At 37.4% G+C, this 22,048-nt stretch overlaps 1 protein-coding gene across 1 annotated transcript; it reads left to right on the forward strand.

Annotated features, from left to right (window-relative positions):
- Positions 1–17,946: 17,946 nt before the first annotated feature.
- On the forward strand, positions 17,947–19,284 carry LOC107058422 (acetyl-CoA-benzylalcohol acetyltransferase-like). The gene has a single exon (XM_015304109.1). The coding sequence runs from the start codon at positions 17,947–17,949 to the stop codon at positions 19,282–19,284; it is 1,338 nt and encodes a 445-aa protein (XP_015159595.1).
- The last annotated feature ends 2,764 nt before the right edge of the window (positions 19,285–22,048 follow it).

Below are 22,048 nucleotides of genomic sequence, written 5' to 3' on the forward strand. Positions count from 1 at the left end.
GCGCAAACCTGGCAGCAGCTCCGCGATAGCTCCGTCGCGGAGCCAACACGGACATCACTGCCTGATGAAAGATCTTTCCGACTCCCAGCTCGTTTTAATTATTTCTTTAGGGGTATTTTAGTCCTAAAAACCCTTAGGAAGTCATCTAAATTACCCTAAACGTGTAGAAAATTATGTTCTTCTTAAATCAAAACCCTATCTTCCACTCCAAAGATTTTACGGTCAAGGGATTCAAGAAACGCTAAGGCTAGGGTTCATCTCTCAAGATTTTCCTTCAAGTGTTGCAAGAAGATGATTCTTTCAGTTATGTAAGCTTTCATAGTGTTGGGTTTGTTCACCCACACGCCAATCATGTAAATTTCAGCGTAAAGTTCGTTCTAGAAAGTTGAAAATCTAATGTTATTGATATGTGTTCTTGAATTGCTTTCATTTTTGAATTAGGCTGAGATTTAGGAGTTCTTGAGATTACTGTTTCGATTTATAGAGTAGTTTTGAGTTAGATTCTTGTGTACATGTGATGGTTATCTGAATCTAAAAAAAAGTTGAGCAAAAGAATTGAATTTAGGCGATTTGGGGTTAGAAAACGAAGAAGAGAAAAGTCGGGCATATCTGGCACGTGGCTCCACATTGCGGACCTGCCTCCCCATTTCATAAAGTTGTCCTCGCATCGCAGAGAGGTCACTGACCTCTCTACCTCAAAAGTTATTTCACTACCAATTATTTTAATGCGTCTCCACATCACAGACTAACTTCCAAGCAGTGAATATTTTTTTTTATCTTTTCTCATGTTTAGCTATCTAAAATCAATCCTACACATCATGGCCTTTCCTATCACAAATCACAACCTTGGATTCATAAAATCACATTTAAGGTAGAGTTGAGAGTCAAGTCTTGAGAGTTCTTTCGAACCTTTTTTTTTCTTCAGAAAATTCCTTTTTGTCTTTTTGAGGAGTCTTCTACAAATTCTAATAACTTGTTTCAAGACTCGAGCAAGTGAGTATGATAGTAAGAATAATGTATTCATGAGTCGACCTTGTCATCATGAGATCTTTCTTATCATGAACTATAACTCTTGAATTCATAATTCACATTTAAGAGAGAGTTAAGAGTAGAGTTTCAAGAAATCCTTTGAGTTCAATTGTGAATCCTTTGAGATCAACTATCGATTTGAACTAAGTTTTGAGTAAGTAAGTATGAGGATGAGAAGAGTCGTATATATGAGTTCCTTATTGATGTTTTGACCTTTGAGTCGAGTCGTTCATGCCCACAACTTCCACATGAACTTCATCAGTTGAGTACCTTTGAGAGGAGTAGTATCTTCAGTTTCTAAGTATTGAGTTCCTAATCCCTTATGAGATTATATTTATAATCATGACACTATTACATGTTACCCATGAAGTCCTTGAGTTGAATTGTTCATGCCTATAATTCTGCATGAACCTTATAAGTCGAACAGTCTTGAGATGAGAAGTATATTTGAGTCCATGAGTTGAGTAGTTCATGCTCATAATTCCACATGAATCCTCTGAGTTGAGAATTCCTGAAATGAGCAGTATTAGTGAAGTTCTTGAGTTCCAAGTATTGAGATCTATCTATAGTTATTGAAAACCTTGCATTGAGTCGTTCATGTCCATAATTCGGCATGAACCATATTTTAAGAAGTCTTTTGCAAACGTTTTACTTTGTTTTAAGACTTAAGTTTTGAGTTCAGTAAATAGTAAAGTTGAAGTTCATTTCTTCAAAAGTATACAGGGACTATGCATTCCCAAATGAGTTTAAAATGTTTTTCACATTTAAATAAGAACGGTAAACTGAGATTTTCAAAAGAGCCTTTGAGCTAGTGTTTCAGTAAAGAGCCTTTGAGCGAGTTTTTCAGTAAAGGGCCTTTGGGATAGTTTTCAGTTAAAGAGTAAATGCTTTCACAATAAAGCAAGAGAGGAAACTTTGATTTCCAAGATGGCCTTTGAGCTAACTTTTTGAGCACTAATCTCAAATCAAAGAAAGAAGTCTGTTTTTAAAACATAAAGAGCTAGAATATTTTGGTAGTAGTATTGAGCACCGATATGGGGGAGAGTTTTGACAACTCACAGCCCCCATAAATCATGTAGCCATCATGGGTAGAAAAGGGTCATACTTTTTAGATGAATCCTTTTCACATAGACTAGTGGATCCACTTAGTAGTTCAGGTCCTATACCTGTAGCAAGGTATAAGATGTGCTGGCAACGTGAGGGAGATCGTTGTATCGTCACAATAGCTCTTATGTGATGGTTGTCGGTTGGATAAACTCCCACAATAGTACTTTGTATTTTTATATACATCAGTTTATTTGTATTTTTACATACATCTCAGAGTTATTTGTATCTTTGCATACACATAGAGTTGACATTATGTTTTAAACAACTTTTCTTTATATTGCACTTGTTTTAAACTTCTTTATATTGAAATAAGTTCGGTTATGTTGAGTTGAGTTGAGCCAGGTAAGCTCTTCAGTTACTTTTAGATTCTTTTCAAGCTTATGTTTATGCTTTAGAATTCTTCTTACATGCTCGTACATTCCACGTATTGAGCCATTTGGCTTGCATCTTCTCATGATGCAAACACAGGTATTCAGGATTATCAACAAGAGATTCGTTCATACATCCGGGAGTTTGAGTTAGCTATGGTGAGACTCCTTGTTTTCGGAGGATTTCATTTACTTTTCAGTTTAGTCAGGATGTCGTGGGTCTTGTCCCGAGTTCCATCTTTATCAGTTAGAGGCTTCATAGATAGTTAGTATAGTTGGGAAGTCTATATTATTCATTTATTTTATTAAATGTTTTAAAGACTTAAGTTGCCTATTTTATGGCGAGTTCAATATATTATTTTTATTCTAAGGTGTTCATTTGAGTTAAAGTTTTGAAAAGTTGAGTTTATTGAATTTTATTCAGTTTTAAGCTTTTGCATGCTTAAGTTAGTCTTCTGCTTGTAGTCAGCCAGGATGAGTGTTCGCTTGGGGACCATCAATGGTTCTTGAGTGCCGGCCACGTCCAGGGTGTAGACTCGGGTCGTGACAATTAACTTCATGCCTAAATCCTCCCCCAACTATAATTACCCAAGATTCAAAGTTCTATGAATCGAAAAGCGGATTAGGGGAGTAATTAACTTACCTTTAGCGCTAGAATTTGTGGGAATCTGATAAGAAACTACCCTGGGTCGTCCCTTAGTTCTTAAGAACGAAATTTTTACAGTAAATAACAATTTTGGGGTTCTTCCACGATTTAAGTCGGGACTGTCCCGCCATAGCGACCCTCCTTGGCGGAAATAACCTCGACCTAGTGGCTTGCACGGAGACAGAAACTCAAAATTTGAGTTCCAACCTCCCTTTCACAACACACCTTCAAATGGACGTTCTAAAACTACCCTTTCATGCCAAGATCAGTTTCAGGAGTTCTACTTGCCCGAATTCGATTTCGTAAAGCCATACGGGCTCCTTAACGTCTTGGCTATCTACTCACGTGATCAAATTCATAATTAAATCCCCCATCCATTTCCATATTTCCCTAGACCTCACATGACTCAAATTTCGTTCAAGTCTGGCCTAGGCTAGAAATTTTCAAGTTATTACTCAGAAGTTTTCTGGCCCAAATTCCTTCCCCATTGGTTTTCTATAACGACGGGAACAGGTCGTTACACTTCAACAACAATTTTGCATTTTAAAAATCGCCGTTCAACTGTTAGTTATTGTAAAAAATTCAAATTGATGGATGATCATTGATTTTTTTTAAAGTAACAATTTCTTTTTGAGAGTTTCCCTGTATTTTGCTTGAAAAATAACCGACGAAAGTGCGTCGATTTTCTTTCTTAAGAAAATCAATGATAACCCAACGAAGTTATCGAGTTTCAACATTTTTTATAGTGTTATTAATTTGCAATGAACATGAGTTTTTTTACTCGTATTTAGTTGAATGAAAAATTAGAAAGCTGGTACTTGAGTTAGTCCAAATAGATTATGGAAAAAATATATATGGTGTTATTTAATTTAATTAATTGATTTAAAAAGAAAATCAACACACTTTTTATGAAGAAACTTTTTATGTTGTATTTTTAATGACAAGTTTCTTCATTTTTATTTATGTTCTTCATTTCCACTTTTTCATTTTAAAAATCAACGTCATATCTTTTTTTTAAAAATAATAATGGATGAACAACAATTTTTTTTTAGAGTTTTTGTACATAATTGTGTGAAAAATAATCGACAAAAGTACGTTTACGGTTCACGTATAATTATGGATTTAAAAGTACGTTTACGGTTCACATATAATTATGGATTTAAAAGTACGTTTACGGTTCACGTAAAGTAATTGTTTAGAATATATAAATCTAAATCTCACTCCACAGGATCAATTATAGGTTTCACCTACCATTGAGATGACTATTCCCAACATACTGAATAAATCAATCCTCTCACGTTAAAATATTGAGGTAGATGGATAAATTTAACCTATAGTTACTGAATTTTAATATGTTATACATAAGAGTAAAAAAATTACTCACATTTAAATAACTAACTTTTGCCTACAATAACGATAAAACCATTAAACTATTCTTTGTCATAATAAAATAACTAAATCATATGTAAAACAATGGTGGAACTTTACTATTACAATGAATAGTCTCAACATTTAAAAATTTAATTAATTTTAGGTGTAAGGTGGGTGGCCGACAGAGGACCAATCATGCACAAAGTAACAAAATAATCCAGCCTAGCATTTCAAATAATAGTCGCAACAACTTTTTAACTTAAATTAGTTTTGTTAACGGTTAACCGCTAAATTAACATGTTACGTAACCCACTCCGTCTTACGTAAATTTTGAAAAATTATATTTAAACCTGCCTCACTCCGCACCTATAAAAGTTCTAACCCATCCCGCCCCACATACACTATAACTCGCCCCACCCTACTCCCGCCCTGACCCGCCCATTGTCGTCTCTAATTGAATTGTTTCTCAGTCAATTAATGCATTATGAAACGGTGACCTCCTCCAATAAATATTTGTCCAGTATTTATGATATTGACAATATAAAGGTTCTAATTTTTTTATAAGTAATCACCTCGAGTTGTAATTCCTTTGGTGTGGTGGTTAATTAGGCTTGACCCCTACCATGTGATTAATTCAAAAAGTTACATATGTTGGGAGGACATGGACCATACCCCTAACCAACAAATTACATCATAATATAAAGCTTCACATTGAATTTGCATGCTAAAACATCTTTACCACAAGTGCAAAATTCTATGGGGAATTTTAGAATAGATGTTCCGAAAAAATTCATACTAGGAGAGACCGATGGAGTTACACAACTTTATAATATTACTTAGGAATATTGTGAATAAAATTGTTGCTTTGTTCCAAAGCTTCACCAGATTAAATAGTGTCAACGTTAGTTAATATATATAATGAAAGCTTCAACGCACCAGAGTGGGGAGGTAATGATGAAGTTGACAAGTTTTATGTTCAAGTTTGTGCAAATTCCCTTTCCATGATATTGATTTTGGCTTGGGAAAACCAGCCGTACTATTTTTTGATATGAAATATGTACAAATGTTTTGGTTGCATGATACGAATATTCATTCTGAAGTTAGTGTGCAAATGGACTTGAAGGAAAGTTACATGCAATTATTTGATTGTGACGATGACATCAAAGCTTTAGACGCAATGCAAATCTTTGATATCATTTTACTTTTTCAGTATGTTATTGGTACTTGTTTTGTTTATACTTTTTATTAAGCGATCGTTTGGACATGCAATATTGAGTGTGAGATATTAAGTGTCTTAATTCCTGACAGCTCAGATAAAATCATTGATACATCATTCAATGAGTGTGTGGTTCATAGAGTCATCAACTGGTATATGACAAACAGTAATATGCTTGTTTTTCAAATATGTAAATCTTATTTGCTTCAACAGATCAGAAGAGCAAATAAGGGAAAAACAAATGATTCACTTAAATGTGTTTCACCTCATGATGCACCGTTATAAATATTTAGTTTTTCCGTTATTTGCTCTACTGTTGAAGCTTAATATCGTGCATGATTTCTAAGTATAAAAAGTAAAGGAAATTAGTTACTGTTGGTTTTACACCCTCAGAAATCAGAATATATAAGCAACAACCACCTTTTACACATACATCAGTAGTAACAATTATCTGATCTAGGCAATAAAAGTTGTAGTATTGGATATAGGATCTAGCTAGGACTTGGAAACAATTTGAATTTGTTAGTAAATAGAAATTTGAAATCTGAAATCATTTGGTTGTATGGTGGAATTACAATTGCGGTAGACGATTAGAGGTCGGGAGACCATGATCATACATTTAACCCTGTAAATCAGTGATTTTATAACTAATTGAAGTCCATAAACAAAAAAAATTATGCAGGAATTCAAAGTAGACAGACCTGGAATTTTCTAAGTCATTTTTTTTTTAACTCCAACTTGAAATTGAATCGTTTGTTTAGTTTACTTTGAATAATCGATAATTTAGAACCATTCATCAACCTTTTTGGAAATTTAAATTAAAGTTATTGAAAAAAATCAAATATCATCTAATCTCGAGTCTCTGTGGATACGACATCCGGCTCTTAAATATCGACCCACATTCACCAAAAGAGATGAACAATTCACTATATAAATATGAGAGTACACATCTATGAAAAATTATATTTAAGCCCGCCCCACCCCACCCTACCCCATACTTATAAAAGCTCTAATACACCCTGCGCCACATACATTATAGCCTACTTCGCTCCGCCCCGCCCAATTAATAATTGTCTGGTAGTATGATAGTGACAATATAAAGGTTCTAATTTACTTTTACCATCAGTAACCCCCTCCAATTAATAGTTGTGTGGTATGTATGATAGAGACAATTTAAAGGTTCTAATTTACTTTTACTACTTGCTGCCTTTTTATTTATATGAGGTTCTCTGGTAATATTTATTTTTCTTTTCTACTATTATAAAAACATAAGTGAAAGTTTAGTATCATTATGTTAGCTTATTGACATTATTTTATTTGGTGATGGCATTTTAGTCATTTTATTAGTTGATAGTAGTAATTTTTTATCAATTTCTCTGAATAGTTGCATGATGATATAAGAGACCCATCATCAATAGTCATTAACAGACGTGAATATAATTTACGTTAGTATAAATTAAATTTATTTAAATAAACTGCTCTTCAATTACAATTGATTAGTTTAGTGAAAAAATATATTTAAGTCCACCCTACCCCGCACTTATAAAAGCTCTAATACACCCTGCGCCACATACATTATAGCCTGCTTCGCTCTGCCCCACCCAATTACTATCCTTGACTAGATTGTGTTTCAGTGAATGCATTATGAGTCAATGATCCCCTCCATTATTTAATAGTTGTCTGGTAGGTATGATAGGGACAATATAAAGGTTTTTATTTACTTTTACCATCAATGATCCCCTCCATTATTTAATAGTTGTCTGGTAGGTATGATTGGGACAATAGAAAGGTTCTTATTTACTTTTACCCATCAATGATCCCCTCCATTATTTAATAGTTGTCTGGTAGGTATGATAGGGACAATATAAAGGTTTTTATTTACTTTTACCATCAATGATCCCTTTCATTATTTAATAGTTGTCTGGTAGGTATGATAGGGACAATTAATTTACTTTTACTACTTGATGCCTTTTTATTTATATGAGGTTCTCTGGTAATATTTATTGTTTCTTTTCTTTTCTACTATTATAGAAACATGAGTGAAAATTTGGTATCATCATGTTAGCTTATTGGCATTATTTCATTTGATGATGGCATTTTAGTCCTTTTATTAGTTGATAGTAGTAATTTTATATCAGTTTCTCTGAATAGTTGCATGATGACATAGGGGACCCGTTATCAATAGTCATTAATAAATATGAATATGATTTACGTAAGTATAAACCAAATTTATTTAAATAAACTACTCTTCAATTACAATTGATTAGCTTAGTGAAATTTTTATTTACATATTGCTTCTTAATATTTATTTCAATTTGTTGATAAGAAGTTGAAGGAAAATTCTTGTGGACAAAAATAAATGAATAAATTTGTATAGCTTTACTAAAGGTAATTCATTTATATTTTGCTTCTAAAGGTAACACAATATTCAAATTTGAGATTCAAACAAGTTTTTTAGTCTGTTTGGATTAATTTAAAAGTTAGTTAAATCTACTTTTAAGTTACTTTTAGCTTTTAAGACTGTTTGACAAAGTTAGAGCATGTTTGGATGGGCTAAAAAGTTTGTCAAACCTACTCTTTAGTCATTTTTAGTTTTTTGAGAGTGTTTGACAAAGTTAAAAATAACTCAAAATAAGTTAAAAACCAAAAGTAGGACCTCCTCTGCTGTTTATTTTTTTGACTTAAAAATCATTGATTTTTTTTTTTTTTTTTTTTTTTACTTTTTAACTTAAAAACTACTTTTTTCAGCTTATCCAAACGGGCTCTTAAAAATAACTTAAAATAAATTTAAAAAATGACTTAAAATAAGTTTAAATCAAAAGTAGGACTTCCCGTACTTTTTTTTTTTTTACTTAAAAGTCATTTAAATTTTGATTTTTTTTAATTTTCTGTATTAAAACTGCTTTTTCAACTTATCCAAACGGGCTCTTAAAAATAACTTAAAATAAGTTGTAACATCTCGCACCTAGAAACGACTATAAAGAGTTTAAAATCTGGAAATAGTTATTTTTGGAAAGTATAAGGAAATCTGGAAAATTGAAAGTAAGTTAAAGTTGAGTTTTTAGTCAAATTCAGACGGCCATAACTACTAGCTTAGGATGAGTTAGGTGTAGTTCCAGATATGGTTGGGAAGCTCTTAGAATGATCTTTCCAACGCCACCAAGTTTGCGCGATTCCGAGTTCGTATGAGCAAGTTATGCCCTTTGGAAGTTGGGCTGTTGGATTAAGGAAAATGTCCAATCTGGAAATATAAGGGGTATTTTAGTCTTTTCACTGCCCTATTATTTTAATCCGATTTTAGGAGTTTAATATGGGTCAATTCAGAACTTAGTCAGTTTTAGAACTTGGGATTTCACGCTAGGGCTAAAGAGAAAGGAGAAGAGAAAAGAAGAAGGATAAAAGGGCAAATTCATCAAGATCGATCAAGGAACTTGGTGTTTTGCCAAGGATTTACTTCTATCAGGTATGTGAGGCTCTCATAACGTTGGGATCGTTCTCCCACGTGCCAAACATATTTATTTCAGTTTGGATTCGTCCTAAAAGCATTTGAATATTGATGATCTTGATACCTACTCTTGAGTTCATATATTGTTCTTGAATTTGATTGAGTTGGTGAGTTGGGAAGTTGCTGATTTCGTTACGTCGCATTATAGGGTCGTTTCGAGTTAGGTTCTTAGGTACATTGTTGGGTATCTGTATCTAAAAGTAATTTGAGAAAAAGAATCGAGTTTGGGTGAATTGGGGTTGGAAAAAGAAGAAGAAATTTCGTCGGACGAAATTAGAGGGTGGCCGCGCGTCGCGCGCCTAGTGCCCAAATTTGAACATCTTAGCTTCGTGTCACAGAGCTGACACGAGGTGTTCTGCCTTAAAAGACATTTTTGGAACCAAAATTTAATTATGCCTCCGCGTCGCGGACCCACCTTCAAATCTTGAGTTTTGGTCTTTTCCGTTTAGCTATCTAAAATCATTCCTAAACAACATGAGATCTTTCCGATCATAAATCTTAATCCTTGAATCCATAATTCAATTCAAGGATCAGTTAAGAGTCAAGTCAAGAGCAGTTAAGGTCAAAGTCAAGAGAAGTCAGGAGTCAAGTTAAGATAAGTTCTTAAAGTTTACAAAAGTCTTTCACAAATGTTTTAATTTGTTTTAAGACTTAAGTTTGAGTTTAGTAAAGAGTAAAGTTGAAGTTCTTTTCTTCAAAGAAGTATATAGGACTATGTATTCCCAAAGAGATTTAAAAATGTTTTCACATTTAAATAAGAGCGGAAACTGAGATTTCCTAAAGTAGCCTTCGGGCTAGCTTTCAGAAAAGAGTAATAGCTTTCTAAATGAAGAAAGCAGGGAAACTGAGATTTCCAAGATAGCCTTTGAGCTAAGTTTTTGAGCACTAATCTTAAATCACAGAAAGAAGTATGTTTTTAAAACATAAAGAGCTAATATATTTTGGGAGTAGTATTGAACACCGATATGGGGGAGAGTTCAGACAACTCACAGTCCCCATAAACCATGTAGCCACCATGGGTAGAAAAGGGTCATACTTTTAGATGAACCCTTTTCACAATAGACTAGTGGATTCACTTAGTTGTTCAGGTCCTATACCTTTGGCCGGGTATAGGATGCGTTGGGAGCGTAAGGTAGATCCTTGTATCATCACTATAGCTCTTATGTGATGGTTGTCGGTTAGAGAAACTCCCACATAAATTATTGTATTTTTATATACATCATGCAGTTTATGGTATTTTTACATACATCTCAGAATTATATGTATCTTTGCATACACAGAGTTGCCATCATGTTTTTAAACAACTTTTCTTTATATTGCACTTGTTTTAAACTACTTTATATTGAGATGAGTTCAGTTAAGTATTCATGAGTTGAGAAGAGCCAAGGTAAGTGTTTCTTTCAGATTTTCTTTCCAGCTTATTGTGACGTCCCGCCACTAACATAGACAAAATTTTGCAACAAGAAGGTGTGGAGGCTTCTAGAGTTAAGGAGAGGCTTGCGGAAAACTCTAGAACCCCTTAGATATTTCAAGAAAGTCTTGGAGAATTCTAGACAATGTAGAATTCTCTAGATTAGGGACCAAAGTGTAAATATCTTAGGGACCCATCATGTAAATATTAATTGCACTTTAGCCCTTGGAGAGTAGTATAAATAGAGGTGCCTACCATTTGCAAAGGCATCACTCAAGTTGTAAGCAATCTTCCAAAGCCAATACAAAAGCCTTCTTCCAAAAGTTCTCTTTGATCTTTCTAAGTCTTTCTTAAAGCATTCTCTTAGTGATCTTAGTCTTAAAGGCTTACTTGAGCTTACGAGATCTTGAAAGAATAGTGAGTAAGTTGTCAAGTGCCGCATGGAGTCTTAGCAAATACTCTAAGTCCGTGACAACGTGGTATCAGAGCACTGGTTTGATACTAAGGGAATGGCAACCGAAGGAGAAGTGAACGCCGCTAGTACCACCAACATCCGTCTGGATGGAGGAAAGAAGTCCCGCAAGGGAAAGAAGCATCAGAAGAGTCCTGAAGAAATGCTGCCGGATCCCACACCAAGCAAGGCGCTAACATCCCATCCACCCTCAACCACTGAAGCAAGTGACGAAGAACAGGGCGAGGAGGCCGTTGACGTTACCGCAGGAGAAGAGTGGGTTACAAGGGTCGAAGTGGCTAGGTAGGCCTTGGAGATACTAGGCCGGCGCATGAACGTGGCCGATGGCAAATTCAAGACTCTTGAAGACTTCACCCTTGAGGAGATTGAAAACATCCGCAAGGAGTTGGAGGGACGTCAGCTGGCCGAGTTCGAGATGAAGGAGGCCATCACTTCCTTAGAGCACTGGTTCATGGAGGCGTTAAACACAATCGAAACCATGAAGGCCGAAATGAAGACACTCAAGGAAGGCGTAGAGGCTGGAGGATCGGCATCACCCGAGCATGAAAGGGAGGCCAGGGTCGAGGCTCCCAAGCCACCGATATTCAAAGGCGTCCGTGACGCTCAAGAGGTGGAGAACTTTCTGTGGCACTTGGAGAACTACTTCAAGTGTAATCGGATGAAGAGTGATGAGAACAAGATCAACACTTCCGTGTTGTATCTTTCCGAGATGACCATGCTTTGGTGGAGATGCAAGGAAGCAGACATAGGGAAAGGGACGTGCACCATCAATACGTGGGAACAATTTCGCGAGGAATTCAAGAAAGCCTTTTTCCCTACCAATGTCATATACGAGGTTAAGCGTAAATTCAGGGAGCTGAAGCAAACGGGAAGCATTCGGGCGTACGTGAAAGAGTTCACAACTCTAACGCTTCAGATTCCCAACCTCACGGACGAGGACATGTTGTTCCACTTCATGGACGGGCTGCAGAACTGGGCCAAGACGGAGTTGGAGCGGCGACAAGTCAAGACCATAGACGAAGTCATCACACAGGCCGAGTCTTTGACAGATTATAAGCATGAACGGCATGACAAGGCAAAAGGCAAGGATGCAAGGAGCAGTCATGCCAAAGGTGGGGGAGATCGGGGCCAAGGCAAAGAGCAGCAGGCATACCCCAAGCAGCATGACTCCCACAAGCCGGACAACCGACGATTCGTACGCCAGAACTACACGGAGAAGAAGGCGCAAACCACTAAAGGGGATGGTTGCTACATCTGCGGAGGACCACACGGCTATGCCAGGTGCCCGGAAATGAAGAACCTTGGTGCCATCCTACGTGAGCAGAAAGAGAAGGACGCACAAGAACAAGGGCAAGACGCGGGCACAACACAGTTGGGCATGGTTGGACTGTGCGAGGCAATAGCCAAGCAGACGGAGAAGCCAGGAGCCTTCAGCACGCAGTATGTAGACATCTCCATTAATGGACGGCCGGCTCGCGCTATGGTAGACTCCGGGGTCGAAGCAAACATCATGACCAAGACGGCGGCAGAGAGGTTAGGGCTGAGCTATGCCCCAAGCAACACCCGCCTCAAAACAGTTAATGCCCCACCGACTCCCGTGTGCAGGGTCGCGAAAGGAGTGAGCATCGCACTGGGAAAATGGCAAGGTAAGACAAACTTTACCGTCGCTCCTTTAGATATCTTTGACATCATTCTTGGGCAGGAGTTCTTCTAGCGCTATCACACGATGATCGACCCCTACCTCCAACGACTCATAGTCATGGAGAGGGAAGGGTCATGCATGGTGCCTCTAGTCAAGGTACCAAAGAAAGAAGGACATGCCCTCTTATCGGCCATGCAGATCGTAAAGGACCTAAAGAAAGGGGAGCCGACGTTCCTAGCTACCATTGCAAGTTCGAGTGAAGACAATGGTGCTAAAGAGTCCTTGCCACCGATCATAGAGAAGGTCCTTGAGGAGAACAAGGACGTTATGCCAGACGAGCTGCCAAAGAACCTACCTTCGAGGCGTGAGGTAGATCACAAGATAGAGTTGGAGGTCGGAGCCAAGCCACCCGTGCATGCACCTTACCGTATGGCTCCACCCGAATTAGAGGAGCTACGGAGGCAGTTAAGGGAGCTCCTCGAGGCCGGTCACATCCGTCCATCCAAGGCACCTTATGGCGCACCGGTACTGTTCCAGAAGAAGAAGGATGGATCCTTACGCTTGTGCATCGACTACCGGGCACTTAATAGGGTAACTATTAAGAATAAATATCCTATCCCGCTTATTGCAGATTTGTTTGACAGGCTTGGGCAGGCCAAGTACTTCACTAAAGTAGACCTCCGGAAAAGTTACTACCAAGTACGCATCGCAGAAGGGGACGAACCGAAGACAGCGTGCGTGACCAGATACGGAGCATACGAGTGGTTGGTAATGCCTTTTGGCTTAACCAACGCACCCGCCACTTTCTGCACACTAATGAACAAAATCTTTCACCCCTACTTGGACCAATTCGTGGTGGTTTACTTAGATGACATAGTCATCTATAGCAACACTCTGAAGGAGCATGTGGAGCACCTGAGGAAGGTCTTCCAAGTCTTACGGGAGAACCAGCTATACATCAAGCTGGAGAAGTGCGAGTTTGCCCAACACGAGGTGCACTTTTTAGGACATATCATCAGCCAAGGCAAACTACGGATGGACGAGGCGAAAATCTGAGCAATCCAGGAGTGGGAAGTGCCCGCTAAGGTGACCGAGCTACGATCGTTCCTTGGACTTGCGAATTATTATCGCAGGTTCATAAGGGGCTACTCCGCTAGAGCCGCTCCGCTGACCGAGTTATTGAAGAAAAATAAGCCATGGGTTTGGAGCGAGGAGTGCCAGCAAGCATTCGAAGGTCTCAAGGCCGCGGTAACTGAAGAACCGGTCTTGGTGCTGCCCGACTTCTTGAAGACCTTCGAAGTACACACGGTTGCTTCGGACTTTGCCATTGGGGGAGTCTTAATACAAGAGAGACACCCAATAGCATATGAGAGCCGTATGTTGAACGAGACCGAACGGCGGTACACGGTCCAGGAGAAGGAGATGACAGCCATCGTACATTGCCTGCGCACGTGGAGACACTATCTACTAGGCTCCAAGTTCGTAGTCAAGACAGATAACATGGCCACTAGCTACTTTCAGTCACAAAAGAAGATCACCCCGAAACAAGCTAGGTGGCAGGATTTTCTAGCCGAGTTTGACTACACCTTGGAGTACAAACCCGGGAGAGGCAATGTCGTGGTCGACGCACTAAGCAGGAAGGCCGAACTAGCTGCCATCACAACAGCCTACTGTGATATTCAAGACGTAATCAGAGATGGCATGCAGCATGATCCAGAGACCAAGAAACTGATGGAGTTAGCCACCCAAGGCAAGACAAGGCGCTTTTGAGTGGAGGGCGGACTTTTGCTCACATCTGGTCGAAGGGTCTATGTGCCAAAGTTCGGGTCTATTAGGCGACAGATCATGAAGGAAAGCCATGACACACCGTGGGCCGGGCATCCAGGGCAACAAAGGATGAGGGCGCTGATCGAAGCTATCTATTTTTGGCCGCGCATGCGGGACGATATAGAACGCTACGTGCAAACTTGTTTTGTGTGCCAACAAGACAAGGTGGAGCAAAGGCATCCGGGAGGACTACTAGAGCCACTACCCGAAGCAGAACGCCCATGGGAGAGCGTGACCATGGACTTTATCACTTCCCTACCTAAGTCCGACGGGTATGGGACTATCATGGTCGTGGTGGACAGGTTTTCAAAGTATGCCACCTTCATACCCGCCACAACAGGATGCACCGCAAATGAGGCCTCTCGATTGTTCTTCAAGAACATGGTGAAGTATTGGGGGCTGCCCAGACATATCATTAGCGACCGAGACCCCCGCTTTACTGGAAACTTTTGGAGGGAGCTGTTCGAGATACTTGGCATAAAGCTACATTTCTCCACAAGTTTCCACCTGCAGACCGACGGCCAGACCGAACGCGTCAACGCCCTGCTGAAGTGCTACCTAAGACACTACGTCAGTGCACACCAAAAGGATTGGGCAAGACTCCTAGACATGGCATAATTTTCTTATAATTTGCAAAGGAGTGAGTCCACCGGGCGCACACCGTTCGAGCTAGCAACAGGCCAACAGCCCCAAACTGTGCATTCTTTACCAGCCGTTTTCGAAGGAAAGAGTTTGGGAGCGTACCATCTTGCCAAAGGATGGGAAGAGCAGCTTGACACTGCCAGGTCCTACTTGGACAAGGCAGCAAGCAAGATGAAGAAATTCGCCAACCGCAGACGGCGTCCCACAAACTACAAAGAAGGCGACATGGTCTTGGTGAAATTCAACCCAAGACAGTTCAAGGCACTAAGGGGCGTTCATCAAAACTTAGTGCGAAAATATGAGGGTCCGTTCAAAATTGTAGCCACGGTGGGCAAGATCTCATATAAGGTGGAGTTACCCCCACACTTCAAAATCCATCCGGTGTTCCATGCAAGCGTCCTCAAACCATACCATGAGGATAAGGAGGACACGAGCCGGAACCAATCGCGACGGGCACCCATTACTGTCACCGCCTCGCACGATCGAGAGTTTGAAGCAATCATCGACTATCAAGCTAAATGAAAGCGAGGACAACAAGCCAGCGCTATGTTCCTTGTACATTGGAAGGGATAATCCCCGGAGGAGGCCACATGGGAAAAATATGAAGACTTATGGCAGTTCAAAGACCAAGTCCGGGAGTTTTTGCAACAATGCGCCGCGGTCGTCGTATCATCAGGTGGGGGAGCATGTGACGTCCCGCCACTAACATAGACAAAATTTTGCAACAAGAAGGTGTGGAGGCTTCTAGAGTTAAGGAGAGGCTTGCGGAAAACTCTAGAACCCCTTAGATATTTCAAGAAAGTCTTGGAGAATTCTAGACAATGTAGAATTCTCTAGATTAGGGACCAAAGTGTAAATATCTTAGGGACCCATCATGTAAATATTAATTGCACTTTATCCCTTGGAGAGTAGTATAAATAGAGGTGCCTACCATTTGCAAAGGCATCACTCAAGTTGTAAGCAATCTTCCAAAGCCAATACAAAAGCCTTCTTCCAAAAGTTCTCTTTGATCTCTCTAAGTCTTTCTTAAAGCATTCTCTTAGCGATCTTAGTCTTAAAGGCTTACTTGAGCTTACGAGATCTTGAAAGAATAGTGAGTAAGTTGTCAAGTGCCGCACGGAGTCTTAGCAAATACTCTAAGTCTGTGACACTATGTTGTTTTAGAATTTCAACTCGCATACTCGTACATTCAATGTACTAATGCCAGTTGGCCTGCATCGTGTTATGATGCAGACACAGGTAACTAGGATCGGCATTCCAACGCACCGTTGATCCAGTGAGAAGTTCAGAGTCTGTTGGTGAGCCTCCTTGCATTTCGGAGGATCCATTTCATTGTTTCCTAGTTTAGTTCATTAGGATGTTGTGGGGTTTGTCCCAACATCCATCTCAATTGTTATTAGAGGCTTCATAGACAGTCAGATGTTAGTTCTTTAGTCTTTTCATTGTCATTATTCCATGTTGAGACTTGAGTTTGCCTTAATGGCCAGTTGAATGTTCCTTTATAACATTCCAGTTTATTATATGAACTTATGTTTGTTGAGTTTAAGCCTTCCGCTGAGTTAAGTAAGCCATGCCAAGGGTTCGCTTGGGGCCAGCAATGGTCTTCGAGTGCCAGTCCCGCCCAGGGTGTAGGCTCGGGGTGTGACATAAGTTTTAAAAAATTACTTAAAATAAGTTAAAAACCAGAAGTGGACTTTGTCTACTTTTTATTTGTTGACTAAAAAGTCATTTAAGTTTGACTTTTTTATTTTTCGACTTAAAAGCTATTTTTTTTCAAGCTAATTCAAACGGACACTTTATTTACTGTAATTATTTCATATATATATATATATTTTAAATAACTTGAATTACCAATTATTGCGACTTTTTTATGTTGTTTTCAGTTATGTAAATTTTATTTTAATTGAAAAAACTTAAAGATTTCATACCCAAATATATATTACTTTTCGTATAGTTTTTGAATATCTAATTTTTTTGTTTAAAATATCGAATTAATGTAATCTAATTTAACTTTGAAATTAGTCAAATTAACTTTCGAAAAACACAACATGAAAACTAAAATGGACGTAGGGAGTATAATTTTTACCTCATTAAATGACGTACTCATGGTAATTAATATAATTTAATATAATTAAACACTCAACGAGGTTAAGTTTTTTACTTCTATTTTATTTAACATAGTCTAACTCTACACAAAATTTTATAACAAATTATGATATTAAAAATATCATACATTTGTATGACGATAAAACTTTTAAAAACTTGTATCTTACTTATAACCTAATATCTTTGGGACTACAAAAAATTCTTATTAAAGTTAAAAATGAGAAATATTAAAATTAATATACTTTTAATTATTTAAACTTAATTCTTACCAATATAGAGAATCTATCATTATCTCAAAAATAGATTAATAAAAAATAATAAACAAATTAAAATTAAAGACATTATAAAAAATGTATTAAATTAACAAGTAATTAAGAGATAAACGGATTGTTGGACCCGTGCTAGCCCTCCAGTATATATATATATATATATATAACGTTTTTATTGCTATATAATTGTACCTTATTTGAGACAGTGACCTCCTCCAAATTCCAATAAATATTTGTCCAGTATTTATGATAGTGACAATATAAAGGTTCTAAACTTTTATTAAATGCTGCCTTTTTATTTTTATAGTTAGGCCTTAGTTGAGTTGTGTAGCGAAATGGAAATTGAAATCTTATGCACAAAGCTCATTAAGCCATTTTTACCTACTCCTCCTCACCTTCAGCATTACAACCTCTCTTTCTTCGACCAAATATCTGAGAAAGAACACGTCCCGATTGTTCTTTTCTATGCTAATAATAATTTCATCAATAGCTCCACTATCGATGAGCGAATTGAACAATCTATTTCAAAGATATTAACTCATGTTTATCCAGCAGCAGGAAGGTACAATAAAGATGAATGTTCGATTCTTTGTCTTGATCAAGGTGTTTCCTACACTAAGGCCAAGGTCAATTGTAAGCTTGATAATTTCCTAGAGAAAACACGCAAGGACCTTAGTCTTGCATCTTTATTTTGGCCACATGTAAACAAAAATATTGATAAAACTAATTTAATGGTTTCACCAATTGTAACGGCACAAGTAACCGTGTTTGAATGTGGTGGCCTAGCAGTCTCATTAAGTGGTTCACACCCTGCAATGGATGGTTTCTCAACCTTTAAATTTCTTTTTGAGTGGGCAAAAGTGTGTAGATTTGAAACTCCTGTTGAGAAGATTAATTTTTTAAGCTTTAATTTGGGTAATATTTTCCCGACAAGAGAGATATCAGGACTTTTTAAGTCAACCTATATTCCAAGTATACACCAAGATATTATTGTTAAGAAATTCGTTGTTCGTGAGGCTGCTATGTCAAGGCTTAGAAAAAAATGCATTGATGAAGCATGTGGAGCTTTGACTTTTCAACCGTCAAGGGTTGAAATTATTACATCACTCCTTTGGAGGGCTTTCATCGGTTCTTCAGCAATCATAAATGGGTATGTCAGGCCTTCTCTAATGGACTTTCCATTGAATTTGCGTTCTAAATCATCTTTACCTCAAGTGAACAACTCTATGGGGAATTTTAGAATCGATATTCCAATAAAATTCATACCAGGGGAGACTAAAATGGAATTGCATCACTTCATAATATTAATCAGGGATACTGTGAATAAAGTCGTTGCTTCATGTACCAAAGCTTCACCAGATGAAATAGTGTCAACATTAGTTAATATATATAATGAAAGCTTTGAAGCACCAGAGTGGGGAGGTAATGATGAAGTTGACAAAGTTTTATGTTCAAGCTTGTGCAAGTTCCCTTTGCAAGATATTGATTTTGGTTTGGGAAAACCAACCTTACTTTTTCTTGGTGTGAAAGATATGCAAATGTTTTGGTTGCATGATACGGATATTCATTCTGAAGTTGGTGTGCAAATGGACTTGAAGGAAAGCTATATGCAGTTATTTAAGTGTGACGATGACATCAAAGCCCTCACGTTTATACGCAATGCAAATCTTTGATATCATTTAGCTTTTATTGGTACTTGTTTTGTTTGTACTTTTTATTTAGAGTTTCTTTGGACATGCAATATTGAGTCATAATTTGAAGTTGAAATAAGATTTAAAGTTGAAGTTTTGTTTCGATATACAATTTGGATTTCTTAAATTATTTCTTTTTATAGTATTGAAAACCCAACAAAGCTGTGAAAATTATCAAATTAAATTTCCTCGACTCTTATATAATCTTACCGAATGAGCAAATCATAGTTTATAAGTTATTTACTCATTCACTATACATCATTGCCGAATTAGTTCTATAACTCTCAGAATACCATGGGGCTCTCCTTTCAAAAATCATAAGCCTAGTTTAGATCCATCACCTCATGAATAATCGGCTCTTTTATTCAATATCTATACTTAGTCTTCACTAGCACAATGGCACATCGACATAAAATTTCTTCGGTTAAAGTGTACTCTAACTCATCCTAATTAGTAACTACTACTCTACATTCTATTATGAAATTCACACAAGATTATTATTCCTTAGCCTACATATAAGGGAAAATCACCTCATTAATGACTTACTGGGTACATGACTACAACTACATACCTTATTCAATAACTATCCCCATTTTCTTAGGTTACTATACGGGTGGCATGGTATGGTATATACCGAATTACTATACCATATTGAAAAATTTTAATATCGTGGTTTGGGTATTATGCTATTTGGTATGGTATACATTATTATTTTTTTGGTAATCAGTACGATATTTGGTATTTAGAAATAATATACTGAAATACCGAATACCATACCGAAGTATAGTTACATAACATATGTTATTAAAATACTAATAGATATGCACCTAATATTAATATAAACTAAATTTTAGAAGTTAAAGTCGTAACTAATCTATTTTGATTGAAATGTATATCAAACGTAATTGATTAACAAAAGGAGTTGTTTGCACTTTCTTTTGAATACATATTTCTACATGTGTCCTGTGTTAGTATATGAAACAACTAAGAACTTTTTTGAGTTGTCGAAGTCATAATACACTTAGAAGTTTTCTTACTGCCTTCCCGTTGGGAATTATTTCCCCTAGTGAGTAAATTTCATTAATGATTGCAATGAACCTAGCATGCATGTCTTGAATTGTTTCACCTTCTACCATTCGAAATAACTCATATTGTCGGTTCATATTGTCAATTTTTTACTTCTTTACTTGAGTTGTTCCTTGTTGAGTGGTTTATAGAGTTTCCCATATTGCTTTTGCATCTTTACATGATAAGATCCAATTGTATTCATAAGAACCTATACCACATATTAGAATCTTCTTAGCTTTAACATTGTTCTAAATTGCGAGTTTATCTGCAGCATCCCATTCCTTCCTTTCCTTTGGTACCTTAGTGGTTCCATCAGTTCCATTCTTCATAGGTATGGTTGGATTGTCCAAGACTACTCCCCATAGGTCTTGATTTCTCCCATAAGGTGATCCATCATGCAGTTCTTCCACCATCCATAATACTTTTCGTTGACCAGTGATGGTCGTGTTTGGGAAGCTCCTTCTTGTGGTGTAGGTGGTGCGGCCATTGATCCTTTTCAAGATGTGAGTCTTTTAATGAAAAGACCTGCTCTGATATCAATTGAAAGAAACTACTCACCAACAGTTATTTCTAGGAATGGTTCCTAGAGTCGTATTTAACAGAAAGTAAATAACACTTAAATTTATCGTGGAAACCTTCCTCCCTCAAGGAAGGGAAAAACCACACCACAATTTTATTAACTTCAATAACAATTCAATAATCAAAGGGACTAACTCTAGTACATTTACTCTTCAATGATTAACTATAATTGAAGACTCTACTCTCCAAGAAGTCAAACCCACTTCTTATTACAATTCTCTCAAACTCTCTCTCAACTCTACTCACCAAGAAGTCAAAGCCACTTCTTGTTATAATTCTCTCAAAATCTCTCTCAATTCTACTATCCAAGAAGTCAAACCCACTTTTTTGTTAAAGTTTTCTCAAACTTTCTTCAAGAAGTCAAACCCACTTCTTGTTACACAATCTAGGAATTATTACAACTCAATAATAAACCTAGAAAAAATCAACAAAGACTAATAACCCTAGACTTTAATTGATCAAACTTCAATATTCAATAGTTCAAACTCGAACACAACTCATGAACCTAGTTTCAGTGTTGCTGTGATGAAGCCTTGAAATTGTTCTCCAATGGCTATTGCTCTCAAGATGATGGCTTTCATAAATATGCAATAGGTGTCGCTCTGCCTTTGCTGGAAAATTTTCTTAATTGTGATTGCAAAAGTCAATCTTCTCATCTTTGACTTTATCCTTTTATAGAGGTTAATTTTTGCCTTGATAGACTTCTACAAGGAAATGAATTTATTTCCCTAGAAAACTAATCCTTTTCCATATTAAACCTTTCAGGCTCTTCCCTTTTCTGCTTAGGACTCATTTATATTTGCTTATTTCCTTCTTCGACTTGGATTTTTTTTTTTGTAGTAGACTCCAACAAGGAAAGTAATTTATTCTTTAAAAAGCTTTCCTTTTCCTATAAGGAGTCTTTTTATCACGCCCCGAGCCTACACCCTGGATGTGGCTTGCACTCAAAGACCATTGCTGGCCCCCAAGCAAACCCTTGGCCTGGATTTCTTAACTCAGCAGAAACCTAACTCAACAGAATAACTCAATGCAATGCAAGGTTATAAAACAACCTAACTGATAAAGTCTGGCCCAAAAGGCAACTCGAAGTCCCAAAATA

This window comes from Solanum tuberosum, unplaced genomic scaffold, assembly GCF_000226075.1.
Source record: "Solanum tuberosum cultivar DM 1-3 516 R44 unplaced genomic scaffold, SolTub_3.0 scf00516, whole genome shotgun sequence".
NCBI lineage: Eukaryota > Viridiplantae > Streptophyta > Magnoliopsida > Solanales > Solanaceae > Solanum > Solanum tuberosum.